This window comes from Telmatherina bonti (genome assembly GCF_933228915.1).
Source record: "Telmatherina bonti genome assembly, chromosome: 18".
In the NCBI taxonomy this organism is placed as follows: Eukaryota; Metazoa; Chordata; class Actinopteri; order Atheriniformes; family Telmatherinidae; genus Telmatherina; species Telmatherina bonti.
The window spans coordinates 2,843,367-2,867,230 of record NC_136616.1 but is presented as its reverse complement, the minus strand read 5'-3'; the positions used below and the strand labels follow the sequence as shown (position 1 = coordinate 2,867,230).

Genomic DNA, 23,864 nt, shown 5'->3' with positions numbered 1-23,864 from the left:
AGAAGCGTGTCGTTTGTTCGTCTACACGTCCAGAAGCGTGTCGTTTGTTCGTCTACACGTCCAGAAGCGTGTCGTTTGTTCGTCCATACGTCCAGAAGCGTGTCGTTTTTTCGTGTACACGTCCAGAAGCGTGACGTTTTTTCATCTACACGTCCAGAAGCGTGTCGTTTGTTCGTCTATACGTCCAGAAGCGTGTCGTTTGTTCGTCTACACGTCCAGAAGCGTGTCGTTTGTTCGTCTACACGTCCAGAAGCGTGTCGTTTGTTCGTCTACACTTACAGAAGCGTGTCGTTTGTTCGTCCATACGTCCAGAAGCGTGTCGTTTGTTCGTCTACACGTCCAGAAGCGTGTCGTTTGTTCGTCTACACTTACAGAAGCGTGTCGTTTGTTCGTCCATACGTCCAGAAGCGTGTCGTTTGTTCGTCTACACGTCCAGAAGCGTGTCGTTTGTTCGTCTACACGTCCAGAAGGGTGTCGTTTGTTCGTCTACACGTCCAGAAGCGTGTCGTTTGTTCGTCTACACGTCCAGAAGCGTGTCGTTTGTTCGTATACACGTTCAGAAGCGTGTCGTTTGTTCGTCTACACGTCCAGAAGCGTGTCGTTTGTTCGTCTACACGTCCAGAAGCGTGTCGTTTGTTCGTCTACACGTCCAGAAGCGTGTCGTTTGTTCGTATACACGTTCAGAAGCGTGTCGTTTGTTCGTCTACACGTCCAGAAGCGTGTCGTTTGTTCGTCTATACGTCCAGTTTTGTTCGTCTACACATCCAGAAGCGTGTCGTTTGTTCGTCTACACATCCAGAAGCGTGTCGTTTGTTCGTCTACACGTCCAGAAGCGTGTCGTTTGTTCGTCTACACGTCCAGAAGCGTGTCGTTTTTTCGTCTACACGTCCAGAAGCGTGTCGTTTGTTCGTCTATACGTCCAGAAGCGTGACGTTTTTTCGTCTACACGTCCAGAAGCGTGACGTTTTTTCGTCTACACGTCCAGAAGGGTGACGTTTGTTCATCTACACGTCCAGAAGCGTGTCGTTTGTTCGTCTACACATCCAGAAGCGTGTCGTTTGTTCGTCTACACGTCCAGAAGCGTGACGTTTTTTCGTCTACACGTCCAGAAGGGTGACGTTTGTTCATCTACACGTCCAGAAGCGTGTCGTTTGTTCGTCTACACATCCAGAAGCGTGTCGTTTGTTCGTCTATACGTCCAGTTTTGTTCGTCTACACATCCAGAAGCGTGTCGTTTGTTCGTCTACACGTCCAGAAGCGTGTCGTTTGTTCGTCTATACGTCCAGAAGCGTGACGTTTTTTTGTCTACACGTCCAGATGCGTGTCGTTTTTTCGTTTACACGTCCAGAAGCGTGACGTTTTTTCGTCTACACGTCCAGAAGCGTGACGCTTTATTCGTTTACACGATTTGTTTTCTCGTAAACAACAACATAAACAACAATAAACGTGTATTTTTACTTTTTCCTGTTTCAAAGGAACGAAGAAGTTGGAACTCACAGAGCATAAAAGCCTCGAAGCTCCGGTTTATTCCAACAGCAGAGAAGCAAACTTTGTTTGCCTCTATCGCTGAAGTTCCACGTTCTCACCATCAGCTGCTCGTTCAGCTCAGCTAATCTGTTACTCAGAGAGCAGCTAGTGCACCACCTTTCCTCACCTATCTCCACCTTTCACCATCTTTCTCCACCTTTATTTTTCTCGACCTTTCTCCATCTTTCTCCACCTTTTCTCCATCTTTTCCACCTTTTCTCTCTTTCTCTACCTTTTCTCCACCTTTCTCCATTTTTCTCCACCTGTCTCCATCTTTCTCCACCTTTCTCCATCTCCATTTTTCTCCACCTTTCTCCACATTTCCTCCATTTTTTTCCATCGTTCTCCACCTTTCTCCATCTTTCTTCACCGTTCTCCATCTTTCTTTCCATCTTTCTGCACATTTCTCCACCTTTCTCCATCTTTTTTTTCCATGTTTCTGTACATTTCTCCACCTTTTCCCCATCTTTCTCCACCTTTTCTCCGCCTTTTCTCCACCTTTCTCCATCTTTCTTTCCATCTTTCTGCACATTTCTCAACCTTTCTCCATCTTTTTTTCCATGTTTCTGTACATTTCTCCACCTTTTCCCCATCTTTCTCCACCTTTTCTCCGCCTTTTCTCCACCTTTCTCCATCTTTCTTTCCATCTTTCTGCACATTTCTCCATCTTTCTTTCCATCTTTCCCCAGCTTTTCTCCATCTTTCTCCACCTTTTTCTGCATTTGCATTCAGACAGGATTCAGATGGAAAGGTGAAGCAGATGTGAAACTTCCAGCGAATCAAACCTTCTGATCAGTTTGACAGAAACTGATCGTCTCTTATTTTGGCTGTAAATCCATGAATCCTTCCCACATCTGTGTTTCCATAGCAACCCGGCTCCAGCTTCTATATTTCATGTTTCTTCTCTTCTTACTGGTTGTGCTGGCCGGCTCTTCACGCTGCTGATTGATGCGTACATCTGCATGTTTGATGCCGTGTTAGACGTTAAATCCCAGATTTGTGTTAGCTTAGCGGAGTGACTGCACCCCCTGCTGCACCGCATTACTCTCCTACAACACAGCAGGTTAGCGCTAAGCTAATGTTACAAACGCTACTCATGCAAGGTTTGGCGTCATGATGAAATAAAAGATTGGTGTGGATAAACTCAGCCAGGAAGTTTGTCTTTTAAACCGCCTTCAAAGTTCAGATTTTACCATGACGTCCCAGTCCCGCTACGCGCCGTCATGCATCCAGAGAAAACACAGTTTCTCCCCCACAGTGGGAGCATAAAGCTTTACCCAGCGCCCCCTCCCGCCCCCAGCCAGCGAGCCATATGGCCCATCGCAGATTAAAAGCCTTTGTCGTCTGCGCCCGCCCAGTGGATTTACCCCCTCGCAGTGGATCCACCAGCAGTGTGTTTGTTGGACGGGGAAGGAGGGATATGGGCTCCTGACAGGACCATGTGACCTACCTGCTAAAGATGAAGACACAGGCAGCTGATTGGCTGCTGTAACTGGATGATGGCATTGTGACGGATTGGAGGAGATGTTAACCAAATTACCGCAAGGAGAAGGTTAATGAGCTTTCAGGTGACAAAGCTATCAAACGGTGTTTTCAGATGAAGACAAACACAGCTGAAACTGTGTGTTCATGAGGTTATTTGCTGAATTTTGACTAAAATAAATCTTTTGCAAACAGATTCAGTAACTTCAGCAGAAACACGGCCATTTCCTGAATCTCTCAGCTGTTTCACGTCACAGCAGATCGTATCGTTCAGACCAGGCCAGAAGCATCACGATAATGTCGCTTTTAGAGCAACACAGCGATGCTATGAAGCCACACAATCACACTTATGTTTGTTATGCTTAAGGGTGGTTTAGGAGAAGTCAGGTTCCTGGTTAGAGCCTCCAGGGACCTGAAGCTTTACTGTTGGATCCCCTGAGGCAGATGAACCTCGTTTCCACCAGTTGGTTCACATCACGCTGCCATTCCACCAGAAATCACAGACCAAAAAAACCTCTTTCAGTGCAACAGAAGCTCATTTCTTCTCAGATATTTTTAGCTTCCCGAAATTTAAACTGAATTAGAAACAAAAATGCTGCAAAATGCAGAAAGATCATCAGACGCTGCATCTCCACGTCTCCAGAAGTACAAGCTGACAAAGTGCAGATGGATTTAAAAAAGATGTGGCGCCTGCAGCTTTTCTGCTGTTCCATTACCACAGAGCATTGTTGCAGAGCGTTATTATGGTGCGTTGCTGTGGAGCATTGTTGCAGAGCGTTGCTATGGAGCGTTGCTGTGGAGCATTGTTGCAGAGCGTTGCTATGGAGCGTTGCTGTGGAGCATTGTTGCAGAGCGTTGCTATGGAGCGTTGCTATGGAGCATTGTTGCAGAGCGTTGTTGCAGAGCGTTGCTATGGAGCGTTGCTATGGAGCGTTGTTGCAGATTGTTGCTATGGAGTGTTGCAATGGAGCATTGCTATGGAGCGTTGTTGCAGATTGTTGCTATGGAGTGTTGCAATGGAGCATTGCTATGGAGCATTGCTATGGAGCATTGCTATGGAGCGTTGTCGCAGAGCGTTGATGCAGAGCGTTGCTATGGAGCGTTGTCGCAGAGCGTTGATGCAGAGCGTTGCTATGGAGCGTTGCTGCAGAGGGTTGCTATGGAGCGTAGCTATGAAGCGTTGCTATGGAGCATTTTTGCAGAGCATTGCTACGGATCGTTGCTATTGAGCGTTGCTACGGAGCGTTGTTGCAGAGCGTTGTTGCAGAGCGTTGCTACGGATCGTTGCTATTGAGCGTTGCTGCGGAGCGTTGTTACAGAGCGTTTCTGTGGAGTGTTATTGCAGAGCATTGCCATGGAGCATTGCCATGGAGCATTGCTATGGAGCATTGTTGCAGAGCCTTGCTACGGAGCATTTTTGCAGATCGTTGCTGCGGAGCGTTGCCATGGAGAGTTGCTACGGAGCGTTGCTACGGAGCGTTCCTATGGAGCGTTGTTGAAGAGCATTGCTACGGATCGTTGCTATTTAGCGTTGCTATGGAGCGTTGTTGCAGAGCATTGCTATGGAGCGTTGCTACATAGTGTTGCTACGGAGCGTTGTTACAGAGCGTTGCTATGGAGCGTTGCTGTTGAGGGTTGCTATGAAGCGTTGTTGCAGAGTGTTGCTATGGAGTGTTGCAGAGCATTGTTGCAGATCGTCGTTATGGAGCGTTGCTACATAGCGTTGTTACAGAGTGTTGCTATGGAGCGTTGCTATGAAGTGTTGCTATGGAGCGTTGCTATGAAGCATTGTTGCAGAGCATTGATGCAGAGCATTGCTATGGAGCGTTGCTATGGAGCATTGCTTTGGAGCATTTTTGCTGAGCGTTGCTACGGAGCGTTGCCATGGAGCGTGCTATGGACCATTGCTATGGATCGTCGTTGTGGAGCGTTGTTCCAGAGAGTTGCTATGGAGCGTTGTTGCAGAGCGTTGCTACAGAGCATTGTTACAGAGCGTTGCTATGGAGCATTGCTTGGAGCTTTGTTGCAGAGCGTTGTTGCAGAGCTTTTCTATGGAGCATTGTTGCAGAGCGTTGCCATGTGCCGTTGCCATGGAGCATTGCTATGGAGCGTTGCTATGGAGCGTTGTTGCAGAGCGTTGTTGCAGAGTGTTGTTGCAGAGCGTTGCCATTAAGCGTTGCCATGGAGCATTGCTATGGAGCGTTGCTACTGAGCATTGCTATAGAGCGTTGTTGCAGAGCGTTGCTGCGGAATATTGCAGTGGAGCGTTGCTACAGAGTGTTGTTCCAGAGCTTTGCAGCAGGGCGTTGCGATGGAGCTTTGTTGGAGAGCGTTGCTATGGAGCGTTGCTATGGAGCGTTGCTGCGGAGCGTTGCTGTCGAGCCTTGCTGCAGAGCGTTGCTATGGAACGTTGCTGCAGTGCGTTGCTATGGAGCATTGCTGTGGAGCGTTGTTGCAGAGTGTTGCTGCAGAGCGTTGCTATGGAATTTTGCTGCAGTGCGTTGCTATGGACCGTTGCTATGGAGCGTTGCTGCAGAGCATTGCTATGGAGCGTTGCTATGGAGCATTGCTACGGAGCGTTGTTGCAGATCGTTGCTAAGGAGCGTTGCTATGGATCGTTGTTGCAGAGCGTTGCTGCAGAGCGTTGCTATGGAATTTTGCTGCAGTGCGTTGCTATGGACCGTTGCTATGGAGCGTTGCTATGGAGCATTGCTTTGAAGCATTTTTGCCGAGCGTTGCTACGGAGCGTTGCTACGGAGCGTTACTACGTAGCATTGCCATGGAGCGTTATTGCAGAGCGTTGTTGAACAGCGTTGCTATTTAGCGTTGTTTCAGAGTGTTGTTGCAGAGCGTTGCTACGGATCGTTGCTATTGAGCGTTGCTACGGAGCGTTGCTACATAGCGTTGCTACGGAGCGTTGTTACAGAGCGTTGCCATGGAGCGTTGCTACGGAGCATTGCTGTGGAGCCTTGCTGCAGAGCGTTGCTACATAGCGTTGCTGCAGAGTGTTGTTCCAGAGAGTTGCTATGGAGCGTTGCTACGGAGCGTTGTTGCAAAGCGTTGTTGAACAGCGTTGCTATGGAGCGTTGTTACAGAGCGTTGCTATGGAGCGTTGCTTGGAGCTTTGTTGCAGAGCGTTGCCATGGAGCGTTGCCATGGAGCATTGCTATGGAGCGTTGCTATGGAGCATTGCTATAGAGCGTTGTTGCAGAGCGTTGCTGCGGAATATTGCAGTGGAGCGTTGCTACGGAGTGTTGTTGCAGATCGTTGCTATGGAGCGTTGCTATGGAGCGTTGTTGCAGAGCGTTACTGCAGAGTGTTGCTACGGAACGTTGCTGCAGAGCGTTGCTGCAGAGCGTTGCTATGGAGCGTTGCTATGGAGCGTTGTTGCAGAGCGTTGTTGCAGAGTGTTGTTGCAGAGCGTTGCCATTAAGCGTTGCCATGGAGCATTGCTATGGAGCGTTGCTACTGAGCATTGCTATAGAGCGTTGTTGCAGAGCGTTGCTGCGGAATATTGCAGTGGAGCGTTGCTACAGAGTGTTGTTCCAGAGCTTTGCAGCAGGGCGTTGCGATGGAGCTTTGTTGGAGAGCGTTGCTATGGAGCGTTGCTATGGAGCGTTGCTGCGGAATATTGCAGTGGAGCGTTGCTACAGAGTGTTGTTCCAGAGCTTTGCAGCAGGGCGTTGCGATGGAGCTTTGTTGGAGAGCGTTGCTATGGAGCGTTGCTATGGAGCGTTGCTGCGGAGCGTTGCTGTGGAGCCTTGCTGCAGAGCGTTGCTATGGAACGTTGCTGCAGTGCGTTGCTATGGAGCATTGCTGTGGAGCGTTGTTGCAGAGTGTTGCTGCAGAGCGTTGCTATGGAATTTTGCTGCAGTGCGTTGCTATGGACCGTTGCTATGGAGCGTTGCTGCAGAGCATTGCTATGGAGCGTTGCTATGGAGCATTGCTACGGAGCGTTGTTGCAGATCGTTGCTAAGGAGCGTTGCTATGGATCGTTGTTGCAGAGCGTTGCTGCAGAGCGTTGCTATGGAATTTTGCTGCAGTGCGTTGCTATGGACCGTTGCTATGGAGCGTTGCTATGGAGCATTGCTTTGAAGCATTTTTGCCGAGCGTTGCTACGGAGCGTTGCTACGGAGCGTTGCTACGTAGCATTGCCATGGAGCGTTATTGCAGAGCGTTGTTGAACAGCGTTGCTATTTAGCGTTGTTTCAGAGTGTTGTTGCAGAGCGTTGCTACGGATCGTTGCTATTGAGCGTTGCTACGGAGCGTTGCTACATAGCGTTGCTACGGAGCGTTGTTACAGAGCGTTGCCATGGAGCGTTGCTACGGAGCATTGCTGTGGAGCCTTGCTGCAGAGCGTTGCTACATAGCGTTGCTGCAGAGTGTTGTTCCAGAGAGTTGCTATGGAGCGTTGCTACGGAGCGTTGTTGCAAAGCGTTGTTGAACAGCGTTGCTATGGAGCGTTGTTACAGAGCGTTGCTATGGAGCGTTGCTTGGAGCTTTGTTGCAGAGCGTTGCCATGGAGCGTTGCCATGGAGCATTGCTATGGAGCGTTGCTATGGAGCATTGCTATAGAGCGTTGTTGCAGAGCGTTGCTGCGGAATATTGCAGTGGAGCGTTGCTACGGAGTGTTGTTGCAGATCGTTGCTATGGAGCGTTGCTATGGAGCGTTGTTGCAGAGCGTTACTGCAGAGTGTTGCTACGGAACGTTGCTGCAGAGCGTTGCTGCAGAGCGTTGCTATGGAGCGTTGTTGCAGAGCGTTGTTGCAGAGTGTTGTTGCAGAGCGTTGCTATTAAGCGTTGCCATGGAGCATTGCTATGGAGCGCTGCTATGGAGCATTGCTATAGAGCGTTGTTGCAGAGCGTTGCTGCGGAATATTGCAGTGGAGCGTTGCTACGGAGTGTTGTTGCAGATCGTTGCTATGGAGCGTTGCTATGGATCGTTGTTGCAGAGCGTTGCTGCAGAGCGTTGCTATGGAATTTTGCTGCAGTGCGTTGCTATGGACCGTTGCTATGGAGCGTTGCTATGGAGCATTGCTTTGAAGCATTTTTGCCGAGCGTTGCTACGGAGCGTTGTTGCAGATCGTTGCTAAGGAGCGTTGCTATGGATCGTTGTTGCAGAGCGTTGCTGCAGAGCGTTGCTATGGAATTTTGCTGCAGTGCGTTGCTATGGACCGTTGCTATGGAGCGTTGCTATGGAGCATTGCTTTGAAGCATTTTTGCCGAGCGTTGCTACGGAGCGTTGCTACGGAGCGTTGCTACGTAGCATTGCCATGGAGCGTTATTGCAGAGCGTTGTTGAACAGCGTTGCTATTTAGCGTTGTTTCAGAGTGTTGTTGCAGAGCGTTGCTACGGATCGTTGCTATTGAGCGTTGCTACGGAGCGTTGCTACATAGCGTTGCTACGGAGCGTTGTTACAGAGCGTTGCCATGGAGCGTTGCTACGGAGCATTGCTGTGGAGCCTTGCTGCAGAGCGTTGCTACATAGCGTTGTTACAGAGCGTTGCTATGGAGCGTTGCTGTTGAGGGTTGCTATGAAGCGTTGTTGCAGAGTGTTGCTATGGAGTGTTGCAGAGCATTGTTGCAGATCGTCGTTATGGAGCGTTGCTACATAGCGTTGTTACAGAGTGTTGCTATGGAGCGTTGCTATGAAGTGTTGCTATGGAGCGTTGCTATGAAGCATTGTTGCAGAGCATTGATGCAGAGCATTGCTATGGAGCGTTGCTATGGAGCATTGCTTTGGAGCATTTTTGCTGAGCGTTGCTACGGAGCGTTGCCATGGAGCGTGCTATGGACCATTGCTATGGATCGTCGTTGTGGAGCGTTGTTCCAGAGAGTTGCTATGGAGCGTTGTTGCAGAGCGTTGCTACAGAGCATTGTTACAGAGCGTTGCTATGGAGCATTGCTTGGAGCTTTGTTGCAGAGCGTTGTTGCAGAGCTTTTCTATGGAGCATTGTTGCAGAGCGTTGCCATGTGCCGTTGCCATGGAGCATTGCTATGGAGCGTTGCTATGGAGCGTTGTTGCAGAGCGTTGTTGCAGAGTGTTGTTGCAGAGCGTTGCCATTAAGCGTTGCCATGGAGCATTGCTATGGAGCGTTGCTACTGAGCATTGCTATAGAGTGTTGTTCCAGAGCTTTGCAGCAGGGCGTTGCGATGGAGCTTTGTTGGAGAGCGTTGCTATGGAGCGTTGCTATGGAGCGTTGCTGCGGAGCGTTGCTGTGGAGCCTTGCTGCAGAGCGTTGCTATGGAACGTTGCTGCAGTGCGTTGCTATGGAGCATTGCTGTGGAGCGTTGTTGCAGAGTGTTGCTGCAGAGCGTTGCTATGGAATTTTGCTGCAGTGCGTTGCTATGGACCGTTGCTATGGAGCGTTGCTGCAGAGCATTGCTATGGAGCGTTGCTATGGAGCATTGCTACGGAGCGTTGTTGCAGATCGTTGCTAAGGAGCGTTGCTATGGATCGTTGTTGCAGAGCGTTGCTGCAGAGCGTTGCTATGGAATTTTGCTGCAGTGCGTTGCTATGGACCGTTGCTATGGAGCATTGCTTTGAAGCATTTTTGCCGAGCGTTGCTACGGAGCGTTGCTACGGAGCGTTGCTACGTAGCATTGCCATGGAGCGTTATTGCAGAGCGTTGTTGAACAGCGTTGCTATTTAGCGTTGTTTCAGAGTGTTGTTGCAGAGCGTTGCTACGGATCGTTGCTATTGAGCGTTGCTACGGAGCGTTGCTACATAGCGTTGCTACGGAGCGTTGTTACAGAGCGTTGCCATGGAGCGTTGCTACGGAGCATTGCTGTGGAGCCTTGCTGCAGAGCGTTGCTACATAGCGTTGCTGCAGAGTGTTGTTCCAGAGAGTTGCTATGGAGCGTTGCTACGGAGCGTTGTTGCAAAGCGTTGTTGAACAGCGTTGCTATGGAGCGTTGTTACAGAGCGTTGCTATGGAGCGTTGCTTGGAGCTTTGTTGCAGAGCGTTGCCATGGAGCGTTGCCATGGAGCATTGCTATGGAGCGTTGCTATGGAGCATTGCTATAGAGCGTTGTTGCAGAGCGTTGCTGCGGAATATTGCAGTGGAGCGTTGCTACGGAGTGTTGTTGCAGATCGTTGGTATGGAGCGTTGCTATGGAGCGTTGTTGCAGAGCGTTACTGCAGAGTGTTGCTACGGAACGTTGCTGCAGAGCGTTGCTGCAGAGCGTTGCTATGGAGCGTTGCTATGGAGCGTTGTTGCAGAGCGTTGTTGCAGAGTGTTGTTGCAGAGCGTTGCCATTAAGCGTTGCCATGGAGCATTGCTATGGAGCGTTGCTACTGAGCATTGCTATAGAGCGTTGTTGCAGAGCGTTGCTGCGGAATATTGCAGTGGAGCGTTGCTACGGAGTGTTGTTGCAGATCGTTGCTATGGAGCGTTGCTATGGAGCGTTGTTGCAGAGCGTTACTGCAGAGTGTTGCTACGGAACGTTGCTGCAGAGCGTTGCTGCAGAGCGTTGCTATGGAGCGTTGTTACAGAGCGTTGCTATGGAGCGTTGCTACAAAGTGTTGTTCCAGAGCTTTGCAGCAGGGCGTTGCGATGGAGCTTTGTTGGAGAGCGTTGCTATGGAGCGTTGCTATGGAGCGTTGCTGCGGAGCGTTGCTGTGGAGCCTTGCTGCAGAGCGTTGCTATGGAACGTTGCTGCAGTGCGTTGCTATGGAGCATTGCTGTGGAGCGTTGTTGCAGAGTGTTGCTGCAGAGCGTTGCTATGGAATTTTGCTGCAGTGCGTTGCTATGGACCGTTGCTATGGAGCGTTGCTGCAGAGCATTGCTATGGAGCGTTGCTATGGAGCATTGCTACGGAGCGTTGTTGCAGATCGTTGCTAAGGAGCGTTGCTATGGATCGTTGTTGCAGAGCGTTGCTGCAGAGCGTTGCTATGGAATTTTGCTGCAGTGCGTTGCTATGGACCGTTGCTATGGAGCGTTGCTATGGAGCATTGCTTTGAAGCATTTTTGCCGAGCGTTGCTACGGAGCGTTGCTACGGAGCGTTGCTACGTAGCATTGCCATGGAGCGTTATTGCAGAGCGTTGTTGAACAGCGTTGCTATTTAGCGTTGTTTCAGAGTGTTGTTGCAGAGCGTTGCTACGGATCGTTGCTATTGAGCGTTGCTACGGAGCGTTGCTACATAGCGTTGCTACGGAGCGTTGTTACAGAGCGTTGCCATGGAGCGTTGCTACGGAGCATTGCTGTGGAGCCTTGCTGCAGAGCGTTGCTACATAGCGTTGCTGCAGAGTGTTGTTCCAGAGAGTTGCTATGGAGCGTTGCTACGGAGCGTTGTTGCAAAGCGTTGTTGAACAGCGTTGCTATGGAGCGTTGTTACAGAGCGTTGCTATGGAGCGTTGCTTGGAGCTTTGTTGCAGAGCGTTACCATGGAGCGTTGCCATGGAGCATTGCTATGGAGCGTTGCTATGGAGCATTGCTATAGAGCGTTGTTGCAGAGCGTTGCTGCGGAATATTGCAGTGGAGCGTTGCTACGGAGTGTTGTTGCAGATCGTTGCTATGGAGCGTTGCTATGGAGCGTTGTTGCAGAGCGTTACTGCAGAGTGTTGCTACGGAACGTTGCTGCAGAGCGTTGCTGCAGAGCGTTGCTATGGAGCGTTGTTGCAGAGCGTTGTTGCAGAGTGTTGTTGCAGAGCGTTGCTATTAAGCGTTGCCATGGAGCATTGCTATGGAGCGCTGCTATGGAGCATTGCTATAGAGCGTTGTTGCAGAGCGTTGCTGCGGAATATTGCAGTGGAGCGTTGCTACGGAGTGTTGTTGCAGATCGTTGCTATGGAGCGTTGCTATGGATCGTTGTTGCAGAGCGTTGCTGCAGAGCGTTGCTATGGAATTTTGCTGCAGTGCGTTGCTATGGACCGTTGCTATGGAGCGTTGCTATGGAGCATTGCTTTGAAGCATTTTTGCCGAGCGTTGCTACGGAGCGTTGTTGCAGATCGTTGCTAAGGAGCGTTGCTATGGATCGTTGTTGCAGAGCGTTGCTGCAGAGCGTTGCTATGGAATTTTGCTGCAGTGCGTTGCTATGGACCGTTGCTATGGAGCGTTGCTATGGAGCATTGCTTTGAAGCATTTTTGCCGAGCGTTGCTACGGAGCGTTGCTACGGAGCGTTGCTACGTAGCATTGCCATGGAGCGTTATTGCAGAGCGTTGTTGAACAGCGTTGCTATTTAGCGTTGTTTCAGAGTGTTGTTGCAGAGCGTTGCTACGGATCGTTGCTATTGAGCGTTGCTACGGAGCGTTGCTACATAGCGTTGCTACGGAGCGTTGTTACAGAGCGTTGCCATGGAGCGTTGCTACGGAGCATTGCTGTGGAGCCTTGCTGCAGAGCGTTGCTACATAGCGTTGCTGCAGAGTGTTGTTCCAGAGAGTTGCTATGGAGCGTTGCTACGGAGCGTTGTTGCAAAGCGTTGTTGAACAGCGTTGCTATGGAGCGTTGTTACAGAGCGTTGCTATGGAGCGTTGCTTGGAGCTTTGTTGCAGAGCGTTGCCATGGAGCGTTGCCATGGAGCATTGCTATGGAGCGTTGCTATGGAGCATTGCTATAGAGCGTTGTTGCAGAGCGTTGCTGCGGAATATTGCAGTGGAGCGTTGCTACGGAGTGTTGTTGCAGATCGTTGCTATGGAGCGTTGCTATGGAGCGTTGTTGCAGAGCGTTACTGCAGAGTGTTGCTACGGAACGTTGCTGCAGAGCGTTGCTGCAGAGCGTTGCTATGGAGCGTTGTTGCAGAGCGTTGTTGCAGAGTGTTGTTGCAGAGCGTTGCTATTAAGCGTTGCCATGGAGCATTGCTATGGAGCGTTGCTATGGAGCATTGCTATAGAGCGTTGTTGCAGAGCGTTGCTGCGGAATATTGCAGTGGAGCGTTGCTACGGAGTGTTGTTGCAGATCGTTGCTATGGAGCGTTGCTATGGAGCGTTGTTGCAGAACGTTACTGCAGAGTGTTGCTACGGAACGTTGCTGCAGAGCGTTGCTGCAGAGCGTTGCTATGGAGCGTTGTTGCAGAGCGTTGTTTCAGAGTGTTGTTGCAGAGCGTTGCTATTAAGCGTTGCCATGGAGCATTGCTATGGAGCGTTGCTACTGAGCATTGCTATAGAGCGTTGTTGCGGAATATTGCAGTGGAGCGTTGCTACAGAGTGTTGTTCCAGAGCTTTGCAGCAGGGCGTTGCGATGGAGCTTTGTTGGAGAGCGTTGCTATGGAGCGTTGCTATGGAGCGTTGCTGTGGAGCGTTGCTGTGGAGCCTTGCTGCAGAGCGTTGCTATGGAACGTTGCTGCAGTGCGTTGCTATGGAACGTTGCTGCAGAGCGTTGCTGCAGAGTGTTGCTACGGAGCGTTGCTGCGGAGCGTTGCTATGGAACGTTGCTGCAGAGCGTTACTGCAGAGTGTTGCTACGGAGCGTTGCTGCGGAGCGTTGCTATGGAACGTTGCTGCAGAGCGTTGCTATGGAGCGTTGCTGCAGAGCGTTGCTATGGAGCATTGCTGCAGAGCTTTCTTGCAAAACGTTGCTACGGATCGTTGTTATGGAATGTTGCTAGGAAGCATTGCTAAGGAGCATTGCTACGGAGCGTTGTTGCAGATCGTTGCTATGGAGCGTTGCTATGGATCGTTGTTGCAGAGTGTTGCTGCGGAGCATTGCTGCGGAGCGTTGCTATGGAGCGTTGCTATGGAGCATTGCTACGGAGCCTTGCTGTGGAGCCTTGCTGCAGAGCGTTGCCATGGAACGTTGCTGCAGTGCGTTGCTATGGAGCATTGCTGCAGAGCTTTGTTGCAGAGCGTTGCTATGGAGCATTGCTACGGAGCGTTGCTATGGATCGTTGTTGCAGAGCGTTGCTGCGGAGCGTTGCTATGGAGCGTTGCTATGGAGCATTGCTACGGAGCGTTGCTATGGATCGTTGTTGCAGAGCGTTGCTGCGGAGCGTTGCTGCGGAGCGTTGCTATGGAGCATTGCTATGGAGCATTGCTGCGGAGCGTTGCTGCGGAGCGTTGCTATGGAGCGTTGCTATGGAGCCTTGCTGCAGAGCGTTGCCATGGAACGTTGCTGCAGTGCGTTGCTATGGAGCATTGCTGCAGAGCTTTGTTGCAGAGCGTTGCTATGGAATTTTGCTGCAGTGCATTGCTATGGAGCATTGCTATGGACCGTTGCTATGGAGCGTTGCTGCAGAGCATTGCTATGGAGCGTTGCTATGGAGCGTTGCCATGGAGCGTTGTTGCAGAGCGTTGCTACGGATCGTTGCTATTGAGCGTTGCTACGGAGCGTTGCTACATAGCGTTGCTACGGAGCGTTGTTACAGAGCGTTGCCATGGAGCGTTGCTACGGAGCATTGCTGTGGAGCCTTGCTGCAGAGCGTTGCTATGGAACGTTGCTGCAGAGTGTTGTTCCAGAGAGTTGCTATGGAGCGTTGCTACGGAGCGTTGTTGCAAAGCGTTGTTGAACAGCGTTGCTATGGAGCGTTGTTACAGAGCGTTGCTATGGAGCGTTGCTTGGAGCTTTGTTGCAGAGCGTTGCCATAGAGCGTTGCCCTGGAGCATTGCTATGGAGCGTTGCTATGGAGCATTGCTATAGAGCGTTGTTGCAGAGCGTTGCTGCGGAATATTGCAGTGGAGCGTTGCTACAGAGTGTTGTTGCAGATCATTGCTATGGAGCGTTGCTATGGAACGTTGCTGCAGAGCGTTGCTATGGAGCGTTGCTATGGAGCATTGCTGCAGAGCTTTCTTGCAAAACGTTGCTACGGATCGTTGTTATGGAATGTTGCTAGGAAGCATTGCTATGGAGCGTTGCTACTGAGCATTGCTACAGAGTGTTGTTCCAGAGCTTTGCAGCAGGGCGTTGCGATGGAGCTTTGTTGGAGAGCGTTGCTATGGAGCGTTGCTATGGAGCGTTGCTGCGGAGCGTTGCTGTGGAGCCTTGCTGCAGAGCGTTGCTATGGAACGTTGCTGCAGTGCGTTGCTATGGAGCATTGCTGCAGAGCTTTGTTGCAGAGCGTTGCTACGGAGCGTTGCTATGGAATTTTGCTGCAGTGCGTTGCTATGGAGCATTGCTATGGACCGTTGCTATGGAGTGTTGCTGCAGAGCATTGCTATGGAGCGTTGCTATGGAGCGTTGCCATGGAGCGTTGTTGCAGAGCGTTGTTGAACGGCGTTGCTACGGAGCGTTGTTACAGAGCGTTGCCATGGAGCGTTGCTACGGAGCATTGCTGTGGAGCCTTGCTGCAGAGCGTTGCTATGGAACGTTGCTGCAGAGCGTTGTTCCAGAGAGTTGCTATGGATTGTTGCTATATAGCGTTGCTCCGGAGCGTTGTTACAGAGCGTTGCTATGGAGCGTTGCTTGGAGCATTGCTATAGAGCGTTGTTGCAGAGCGTTGTTGCAGAGCGTTGCTGTGGAATATTGCAGTGGAGCGTTGCTACAGAGTGTTGTTCCAGAGCTTTGCAGCAGGGCGTTGCGATGGAGCTTTGTTGAAGAGCGTTGCTAAGAAGCATTGCTACGGAGCGTTGTTGCAGATCGTTGCTATGCAGCGTTGTTGCAGAGCGTTACTGCAGAGTGTTGCTACGGAGCGTTGCTGTGGAGCGTTGCTGTGGAGCCTTGCTGCAGAGCGTTGCTATGGAACGTTGCTGCAGAGCGTTGCTATGGAACGTTGCTGCAGTGCGTTGCTATGGAGCATTGCTGCAGAGCTTTGTTGCAGAAGGTTGCTACGTAGCGTTGCTATGGAATTTTGCTGCAGTGCGTTGCTACGGAGCATTGCTACGAAGCGTTGCTGTGGAGCCTTGCTGCAGAGCGTTGCTATGGAACGTTGCTGCAGAGTGTTGCTACGGAGCGTTGCTGCGGAGCGTTGCTATGGAGCATTGCTACGGAGCATTGCTGTGGAGCGTTGCTGTGGAGCCTTGCTGCAGAGCGTTGCTATGGAACGTTGCTGCAGAGCGTTGCTATGGAACGTTGCTGCAGAGCGTTGCTATGGAACGTTGCTGCAGTGCGTTGCTATGGAGCATTGCTGCAGAGCTTTGTTGCAGAAGGTTGCTACGTAGCGTTGCTATGGAATTTTGCTGCAGTGCGTTGCTACGGAGCGTTGCTACGGAGCGTTGCTGTGGAGCGTTGCTGCAGTGCGTTGCTATGGAGCCTGGCTGCTTTGTTAAGCCATTGAAAATGGCTGCATGTTTCGTCCTTGTTCACTCGACGACCCTGAAAAAGGGAAATGTTTGGTTGCTTCCTGGCAGCTCTCACAGTCTCCATTTGACTCAATAATCTAATCGCTTGTTTTTTTAGCACCATTGGGAAGAAATGACTTCCGTAACCACCTGTTGTTTTACGGCGATCTAGTCGTCGTCAGGAGTCCTTATGATGCTGGAAGTAAAACCAGCTCTTTGTTAAACTCAGCTACAGCGTGAACTGTGTGAATGTCTGGGAAAAGATGTGAGACTGCTGCTGAATCAGACCCTGCTGTGCTCGGGTGGATGGTTTCGTAAGGGAAGCAGCTGATTCTCCTGACGTCTGCAGTGCATGTTGGAGCCCCACCGCTTTGCACTCAAATTCCTTCCTTCCACCTTTTAAAGATGGAGCTACAACATGCTAAAATAAAGGCTGTTTTGATGGTTTTAGATTCAACAACATTAAACATGAGAACATAAAACGGGACCAGTTGATGTCCAGTCATTAATAGAAAGTCATGGCTGCTTTCTCATGTGCATGAAGACAACAGGCGTCTTTCTCCCTGTGCGGACGGGTTCCATGAATGGGAACTGTTTGGTGATATTTTCAACAGTGGGATGATTGTCTGATTCGTGACTCCAGAGAGAATAGGGATATTTACCTCTGAGCTGTCACACAGAGCTACTACAGACATCTGACTGTTGATGAGAAAGACATTTCCACAACCTGACGTCTGAAGCCCTTTTTAAACAGCTCGCCATTAATTCTCTGCAACCACTCAATTGTCACGAAAAGGTCGGAGTTACTTCAATTTGCATTCAGTCCAACGAGATCGATGTGTGGTCTGCTCAGGGCTACAGCCTGACACAGATCTGCGCTAGCAGGACAACATGTCTGCTGTCGTTAAATGAGCCTTGACATGATGGCCGGAGATCACCGGTGAAATGAAAAGTCACTGAAAGCGCTGAACAGGACACTGGACAGCACCAAGGCCACGATGTTCTGTCTCAGACAGCAAGGCTGAAGGAGCTGGCAAGCAAGTGTGAAAAGAGGCTTCAGTTTCCAGCGTGAGAGGAGCATTTAGAAAGAGGCTGGTTGGACTGGAACCCAAAGTCCACTCACACTTCAGCAGCAGAGGAACACATGTTGGCAACATTATTCACACACAACGTGTTAATTATGTTCACACAATTTCTAAGTGACCCCGTCCGCTTGATTAATCTCAGTCGGCCTAGAAAGTTCCACTAAAACAATGTCTGGTATTTCAGCTCAGTGTGTCAAGAGCTGGGACTCCGCTTGGTCCTTCATCTGAGGGACAAAAAAGTTATACAGTTAAAGGGTTTTATGGAGGTCTCGCGGACCACAGAGTTCTAGACTTGTAGGGTTTTATGGAGGTCTCGCGGACCACAGAGTTCTAGACTTGTAGGGTTTTATGGAGGTCTAGGAGACCACAGAGTTCTAGACTTGTAGGGTTTTATGGAGGTCTAGGGGACCACAGAGTTCTAGACTTGTAGGGTTTTATGGAGGTCTCGCGGACCACAGAGTTCTAGACTTGCAGGGTTTTATGGAGGTCTAGGAGACCACAGAGTTCTAGACTTGCAGGGTTTTATGGAGGTCTAGGAGACCACAGAGTTCTAGACTTGCAGGGTTTTATGGAGGTCTAGGAGACCACAGAGTTCTAGACTTGCAGGGTTTTATGGAGGTCTCGGAGACCACAGAGTTCTAGACTTGTAGGGTTTTATGGAGGTCTAGGAGACCACAGAGTTCTAGACTTGTAGGGTTTTTTGGAGGTCTCGCGGACCACAGAGTTCTAGACTTGTAGGGTTTTATGGAGGTCTAGGAGACCACAGAGTTCTAGACTTGTAGGGTTTTATGGAGGTCTCGGGGACCACAGAGTTCTAGACTTGTAGGGTTTTATGGAGGTCTCGCGGACCACAGAGTTCTAGACTTGCAGGGTTTTATGGAGGTCTAGGGGACCACAGAGTTCTAGACTTGTAGGGTTTTATGGAGGTCTAGGAGACCACAGAGTCCTAGACTTGTAGGGTTTTATGGAGGTCTAGCAGACCACAGAGTTCTAGACTTGTAGGGTTTTATGGAGGTCTCGGGGACCACAGAGTTCTAGACTTGTAGGGTTTTATGGAGGTCTAGCAGACCACAGAGTTCTAGACTTGCAGGGTTTTATGGAGGTCTAGGAGACCACAGAGTTCTAGACTTGTAGGGTTTTATGGAGGTCTCGGGGACCACAGAGTTCTAGACTTGTAGGGTTTTATGGAGGTCTCGCGGACCACAGAGTTCTAGACTTGCAGGGTTTTATGGAGGTCTAGGGGACCACAGAGTTCTAGACTTGTAGGGTTTTATGGAGGTCTCGCGGACCACAGAGTTCTAGACTTGTAGGGTTTTATGGAGGTCTAGGAGACCACAGAGTTCTAGACTTGTAGGGTTTTATGGAGGTCTCGGGGACCACAGAGTTCTAGACTTGTAGGGTTTTATGGAGGTCTCGCGGACCACAGAGTTCTAGACTTGCAGGGTTTTATGGAGGTCTAGGGGACCACAGAGTTCTAGACTTGTAGGGTTTTATGGAGGTCTAGGGGACCACAGAGTTCTAGACTTGTAGGGTTTTATGGAGGTCTAGGAGACCACAGAGTTCTAGACTTGTAGGGTTTTATGGAGGTCTCGGGGACCACAGAGTTCTAGACTTGTAGGGTTTTATGGAGGTCTAGGGGACCACAGAGTTCTAGACTTGTAGGGTTTTATGGAGGTCTAGCAGACCACAGAGTTCTAGACTTGTAGGGTTTTATGGAGGTCTAGGGGACCACAGAGTTCTAGACTTGTAGGGTTTTATGGAGGTCTCGGGGACCACAGAGTTCTAGACTTGTAGGGTTTTATGGAGGTCTAGGAGACCACAGAGTTCTAGACTTGTAGGGTTTTATGGAGGTCTAGGAGACCACAGAGTTCTAGACTTGTAGGGTTTTTTGGAGGTCTCGGGGACCACAGAGTTCTAGACTTGTAGGGTTTTATGGAGGTCTAGGAGACCACAGAGTTCTAGACTTGCAGGGTTTTTTGGAGGTCTCGGAGACCACAGAGTTCTAGACTTGTGGGGTTTTATGGAGGTCTAGGAGACCACAGAGTTCTAGACTTGTGGGGTTTTATGGAGGTCTAGGAGACCACAGAGTTCTAGACTTGTAGGGTTTTATGGAGGTCTCGGAGACCACAGAGTTCTAGACTTGTAGGGTTTTATGGAGGTCTAGGAGACCACAGAGTTCTAGACTTGTAGGGTTTTATGGAGGTCTCGGAGACCACAGAGTTCTAGACTTGTAGGGTTTTATGGAGGTCTAGGAGACCACAGAGTTCTAGACTTGTAGGGTTTTATGGAGGTCTAGGAGACCACAGAGTTCTAGACTTGTAGGGTTTTATGGAGGTCTAGGGGACCACAGAGTTCTAGACTTGTAGGGTTTTATGGAGGTCTAGGGGACCATAGAGTTCTAGACTTGTAGGGTTTTATGGAGGTCTAGGAGACCACAGAGTTCTAGACTTGTGGGGTTTTATGGAGGTCTAGGGGACCACAGAGTTCTAGACTTGTAGGGTTTTATGGAGGTCTAGGAGACCACAGAGTTCTAGACTTGTGGGGTTTTATGGAGGTCTAGGAGACCACAGAGTTCTAGACTTGTGGGGTTTTATGGAGGTCTAGGAGACCACAGAGTTCTAGACTTGTAGGGTTTTATGGAGGTCTAGGAGACCACAGAGTTCTAGACTTGTGGGGTTTTATGGAGGTCTAGGAGACCACCGAGTTCTAGACTTGTAGGGTTTTATGGAGGTCTAGGAGACCACAGAGTTCTAGACTTGTAGGGTTTTATGGAGGTCTCGCGGACCACAGAGTTCTAGACTTGCAGGGTTTTATGGAGGTCTAGGGGACCACAGAGTTCTAGACTTGTAGGGTTTTATGGAGGTCTAGGGGACCACAGAGTTCTAGACTTGCAGGGTTTTATGGAGGTCTAGGGGACCATAGAGTTCTAGACTTGTAGGGTTTTATGGAGGTCTAGGAGACCACAGAGTTCTAGACTTGTGGGGTTTTATGGAGGTCTAGGGGACCACAGAGTTCTAGACTTGTAGGGTTTTATGGAGGTCTAGGAGACCACAGAGTTCTAGACTTGTGGGGTTTTATGGAGGTCTAGGGGACCACAGAGTTCTAGACTTGTAGGGTTTTATGGAGGTCTAGGGGACCACAGAGTTCTAGACTTGTAGGGTTTTATGGAGGTCTCTGGGACCACAGAGTTCTAGACTTGCAGGGTTTTATGGAGGTCTCGGGGACCACAGAGTTCTAGACTTGCAGGGTTTTATGGAGGTCTAGGGGACCACAGAGTTCTAGACTTGCAGGGTTTTATGGAGGTCTCGGGGACCACAGAGTTCTAGACTTGCAGGGTTTTATGGAGGTCTAGGGGACCACAGAGTTCTAGACTTGCAGGGTTTTATGGAGGTCTCGGGGACCACAGAGTTCTAGACTTGTAGGGTTTTATGGAGGTCTAGGAGACCACAGAGTTCTAGACTTGCAGGGTTTTATGGAGGTCTCGGGGACCACAGAGTTCTAGACTTGCAGGGTTTTATGGAGGTCTCGGGGACCACAGAGTTCTAGACTTGTAGGGTTTTATGGAGGTCTCGGGGACCACAGAGTTCTAGACTTGCAGGGTTTTATGGAGGTCTCGGGGACCACAGAGTTCTAGACTTGTAGGGTTTTAAGGAGGTCTAGGAGACCACAGAGTTCTAGACTTGTAGGGTTTTATGGAGGTCTAGGAGACCACAGAGTTCTAGACTTGCAGGGTTTTTTGGAGGTCTAGGAGACCACAGAGTTCTAGACTTGCAGGGTTTTATGGAGGTCTAGGAGACCACAGAGTTCTAGACTTGCAGGGTTTTATGGAGGTCTAGGAGACCACAGAGTTCTAGACTTGTAGGGTTTTATGGAGGTCTAGGAGACCACAGAGTTCTAGACTTGCAGGGTTTTATGGAGGTCTAGGAGACCACAGAGTTCTAGACTTGCAGGGTTTTATGGAGGTCTAGGGGACCACAGAGTTCTAGACTTGTAGGGTTTTATGGAGGTCTAGGAGACCACAGAGTTCTAGACTTGCAGGGTTTTTTGGAGGTCTAGGAGACCACAGAGTTCTAGACTTGCAGGGTTTTATGGAGGTCTCGGGGACCACAGAGTTCTAGACTTGTAGGGTTTTATGGAGGTCTAGGAGACCACAGAGTTCTAGACTTGTAGGGTTTTATGGAGGTCTAGGAGACCACAGAGTTCTAGACTTGTAGGGTTTTATGGAGGTCTAGGGGACCACAGAGTTCTGGGGGGACTGGTTAGCTTTCTTAAAGTCAACACATTTGTTTAAAGTGTTTTATTCGTACCACAGACGTCACAGGTACCTCTGAAAGAAGTCCTGATCACACAAATCCTGTCTGTAGAAAAGTCTGGATTTGCTAGATGTTTGTTTCTTCAGAGTCTAGTTTGCTTGGAAAGTCCTGACCTTCTCGCTGCAGTTCTGCTGGTGTGTTGCTGGAGAGTACTTGTGTAATCAGAGCTACATACTGCTGAACATGTTGGGGTCGTGTTTCAGGAAACATGTGAGGAGTTTTTATTGTTGGTCTGGTATTTAGTACACGGCTGGTACCACATCCTTCAGAGAAAATTTGCTGGTTGGACAAAAACTGGACATGATATGAAATGATTGTATCGTTGTCCTGAACCGGTTCATGTCACCTCCCTGTTCCCAGTTTTCCAGGCGACTCCCATGCGGACCACCCTCTCTCTCCCCTCTGTCTGCATGCATAGCTGGGCTGGTGGGTGTAAAAATAGCCGGGTGGGGAGGTGACAGGGAGAGGTGGGGGTGGCTGTTCGTCAGTGGCCAGACATTTGGAATTGGTAATGGGGAGGGTTAGCACTCTGCTGGCTACTCGAACAGGAAAACTTGAGTCCAGTCAAGTTTACCAGCAGCTCTGCTGAGGCCAGAGGGAAGCCAGGTTGGCTCTGAGGGGCTCACCCCTCCTGGAGTTGTGGGGGAGGACAGTGGAGGCAGGGAGGGGATTATCAGAGTGATTAGATGTGCTCCTTTGGATTCCTTTACGTTCGGATGGGATAGACGGAAACTCCTGGCACCATGGGCAACGCTGCCATGTGTAAGGTGTGCGGCTCTGATAAGGGGTTGATAGCTGTTGGGAACCAATCACACCTGGACCCGAATGCTCCGCCAGAGTACTACTGCATGGAGCATTTTCCTGCGCAGCCTCCCCTGATGCTGGTAAGACCTTCCACAAGCAGGTGCAGCCGGGACAGCTCGGAGCCGTTTCAGGCAGGTTTAGGCCACAAACAATCGGAAAGTTTTAATGGATGAGCTTTATGTGTGTAGCTACAAGCGACGGGAGTCTGTGAACACAATGCATGCTCTACTTTTACACGTTCAACCTTTGCTCCTCGAGCCTTGGCTGAAAACATGGAGGGTATTTATAGATGTGTGAGAGACAGGTTACTGGGTTTTGTTTGCCTGTTTTTATTCCTCCTCTTTGCTTCCGGTAAAGACAGCCGGACATGGACGAAGCAGCATGCGGACGCTTTCTGCAACTTTACTGACTGGAGGAACTTCTGCTGCTGTTTGGTGGCAACACAGTTGTTGTGGTTTTTCCTGGAACAGGTTTGAAGATGATAGTTCTTCGGCTCCTGAGCTCTGCTGCTGTGACGTATCGCTGAGCATGTATGAACCACAACAGCAGAAGTTAGTCTTAGCATGATGTGATTGCTCCAGCTGGCTTTGTAGGTCAGCACAGGTTATGACGTGCACACATGCTGACCTCACACTGTCAGCAGAGCCTCGTTAGCTTGTTTCACTCCTGACATGCTAAAATGATGGCATCCCTCAGCATTCAGTGTCTTTCCATTCACTGCTGCCATTTTTCATCCACATGTTGTGCTTTTATTTATTGTTAGAGCTCTCATCAACCTCACAGTGAGAGTCAATACGGTGCCGCGGTATGCTGGACATACATGGTACCAGAGGTAACCGTGTCTGTTTGTTATGCCGAATGGGCCCTCGAGTCCTACAGCACTACGATCCTGACTGTAGGAAGAGGATGAGGGGATAGCCTGATGATCCGAGACAGAAAAAGCTCAGACCTCAGTAAGACCACGTCAACCCAGGAGGACTGGACCTCAGTAAGACCACGTCAACCCAGGAGGACTGGACCTCAGTAAGACCATGTCAACCCAGGAGGATTGGACCTCAGTAAGACCACGTCAACCCAGGAGGACTGGACCTCAGTAAGACCACGTCAACCCAGGAGGACTGGACCTCAGTAAGACCACGTCAACCCAGGAGGACTGGACCTCAGTAAGACCACGTCAACCCAGGAGGACTGGACCTCAGTAAGACCACGTCAACCCAGGAGGACTGGACCTCAGTAAGACCACGTCAAGCCAGGAGGACTGGACCTCAGTAAGACCACGTCAAGCCAGGAGGACTGGACCTCAGTAAGACCACGTCAACCCAGGAGGACTGGACCTCAGTAAGACCACGTCAACCCAGGAGGACTGGACCTCAGTAAGACCACGTCAACCCAGGAGGACTGGACCTCAGTAAGACCACGTCAACCCAGGAGGACTGGACCTCAGTAAGACCACGTCAACCCAGGAGGACTGGACCTCAGTAAGACCACGTCAACCCAGGAGGA

At 50.2% G+C, this 23,864-nt stretch overlaps 1 protein-coding gene across 16 annotated transcripts in view; it reads left to right on the top strand.

Annotated features, from left to right (window-relative positions):
* The first annotated feature begins 22,110 nt into the window (after positions 1-22,110).
* The window catches only part of ank2b (ankyrin 2b, neuronal), a 354,512-nt gene continuing 352,758 nt past the window's right edge, over positions 22,111-23,864 (top strand). For all 16 annotated transcript variants that reach the window (XM_079257624.1, XM_079257625.1, XM_079257630.1 and 13 more), the window contains exon 1: positions 22,111-22,441. In XM_079257624.1, the coding sequence (XP_079113750.1) occupies positions 22,301-22,441 (141 nt within the window). In that variant the 5' untranslated portion in view covers positions 22,111-22,300. The remainder of the gene's footprint in view (positions 22,442-23,864) is intronic.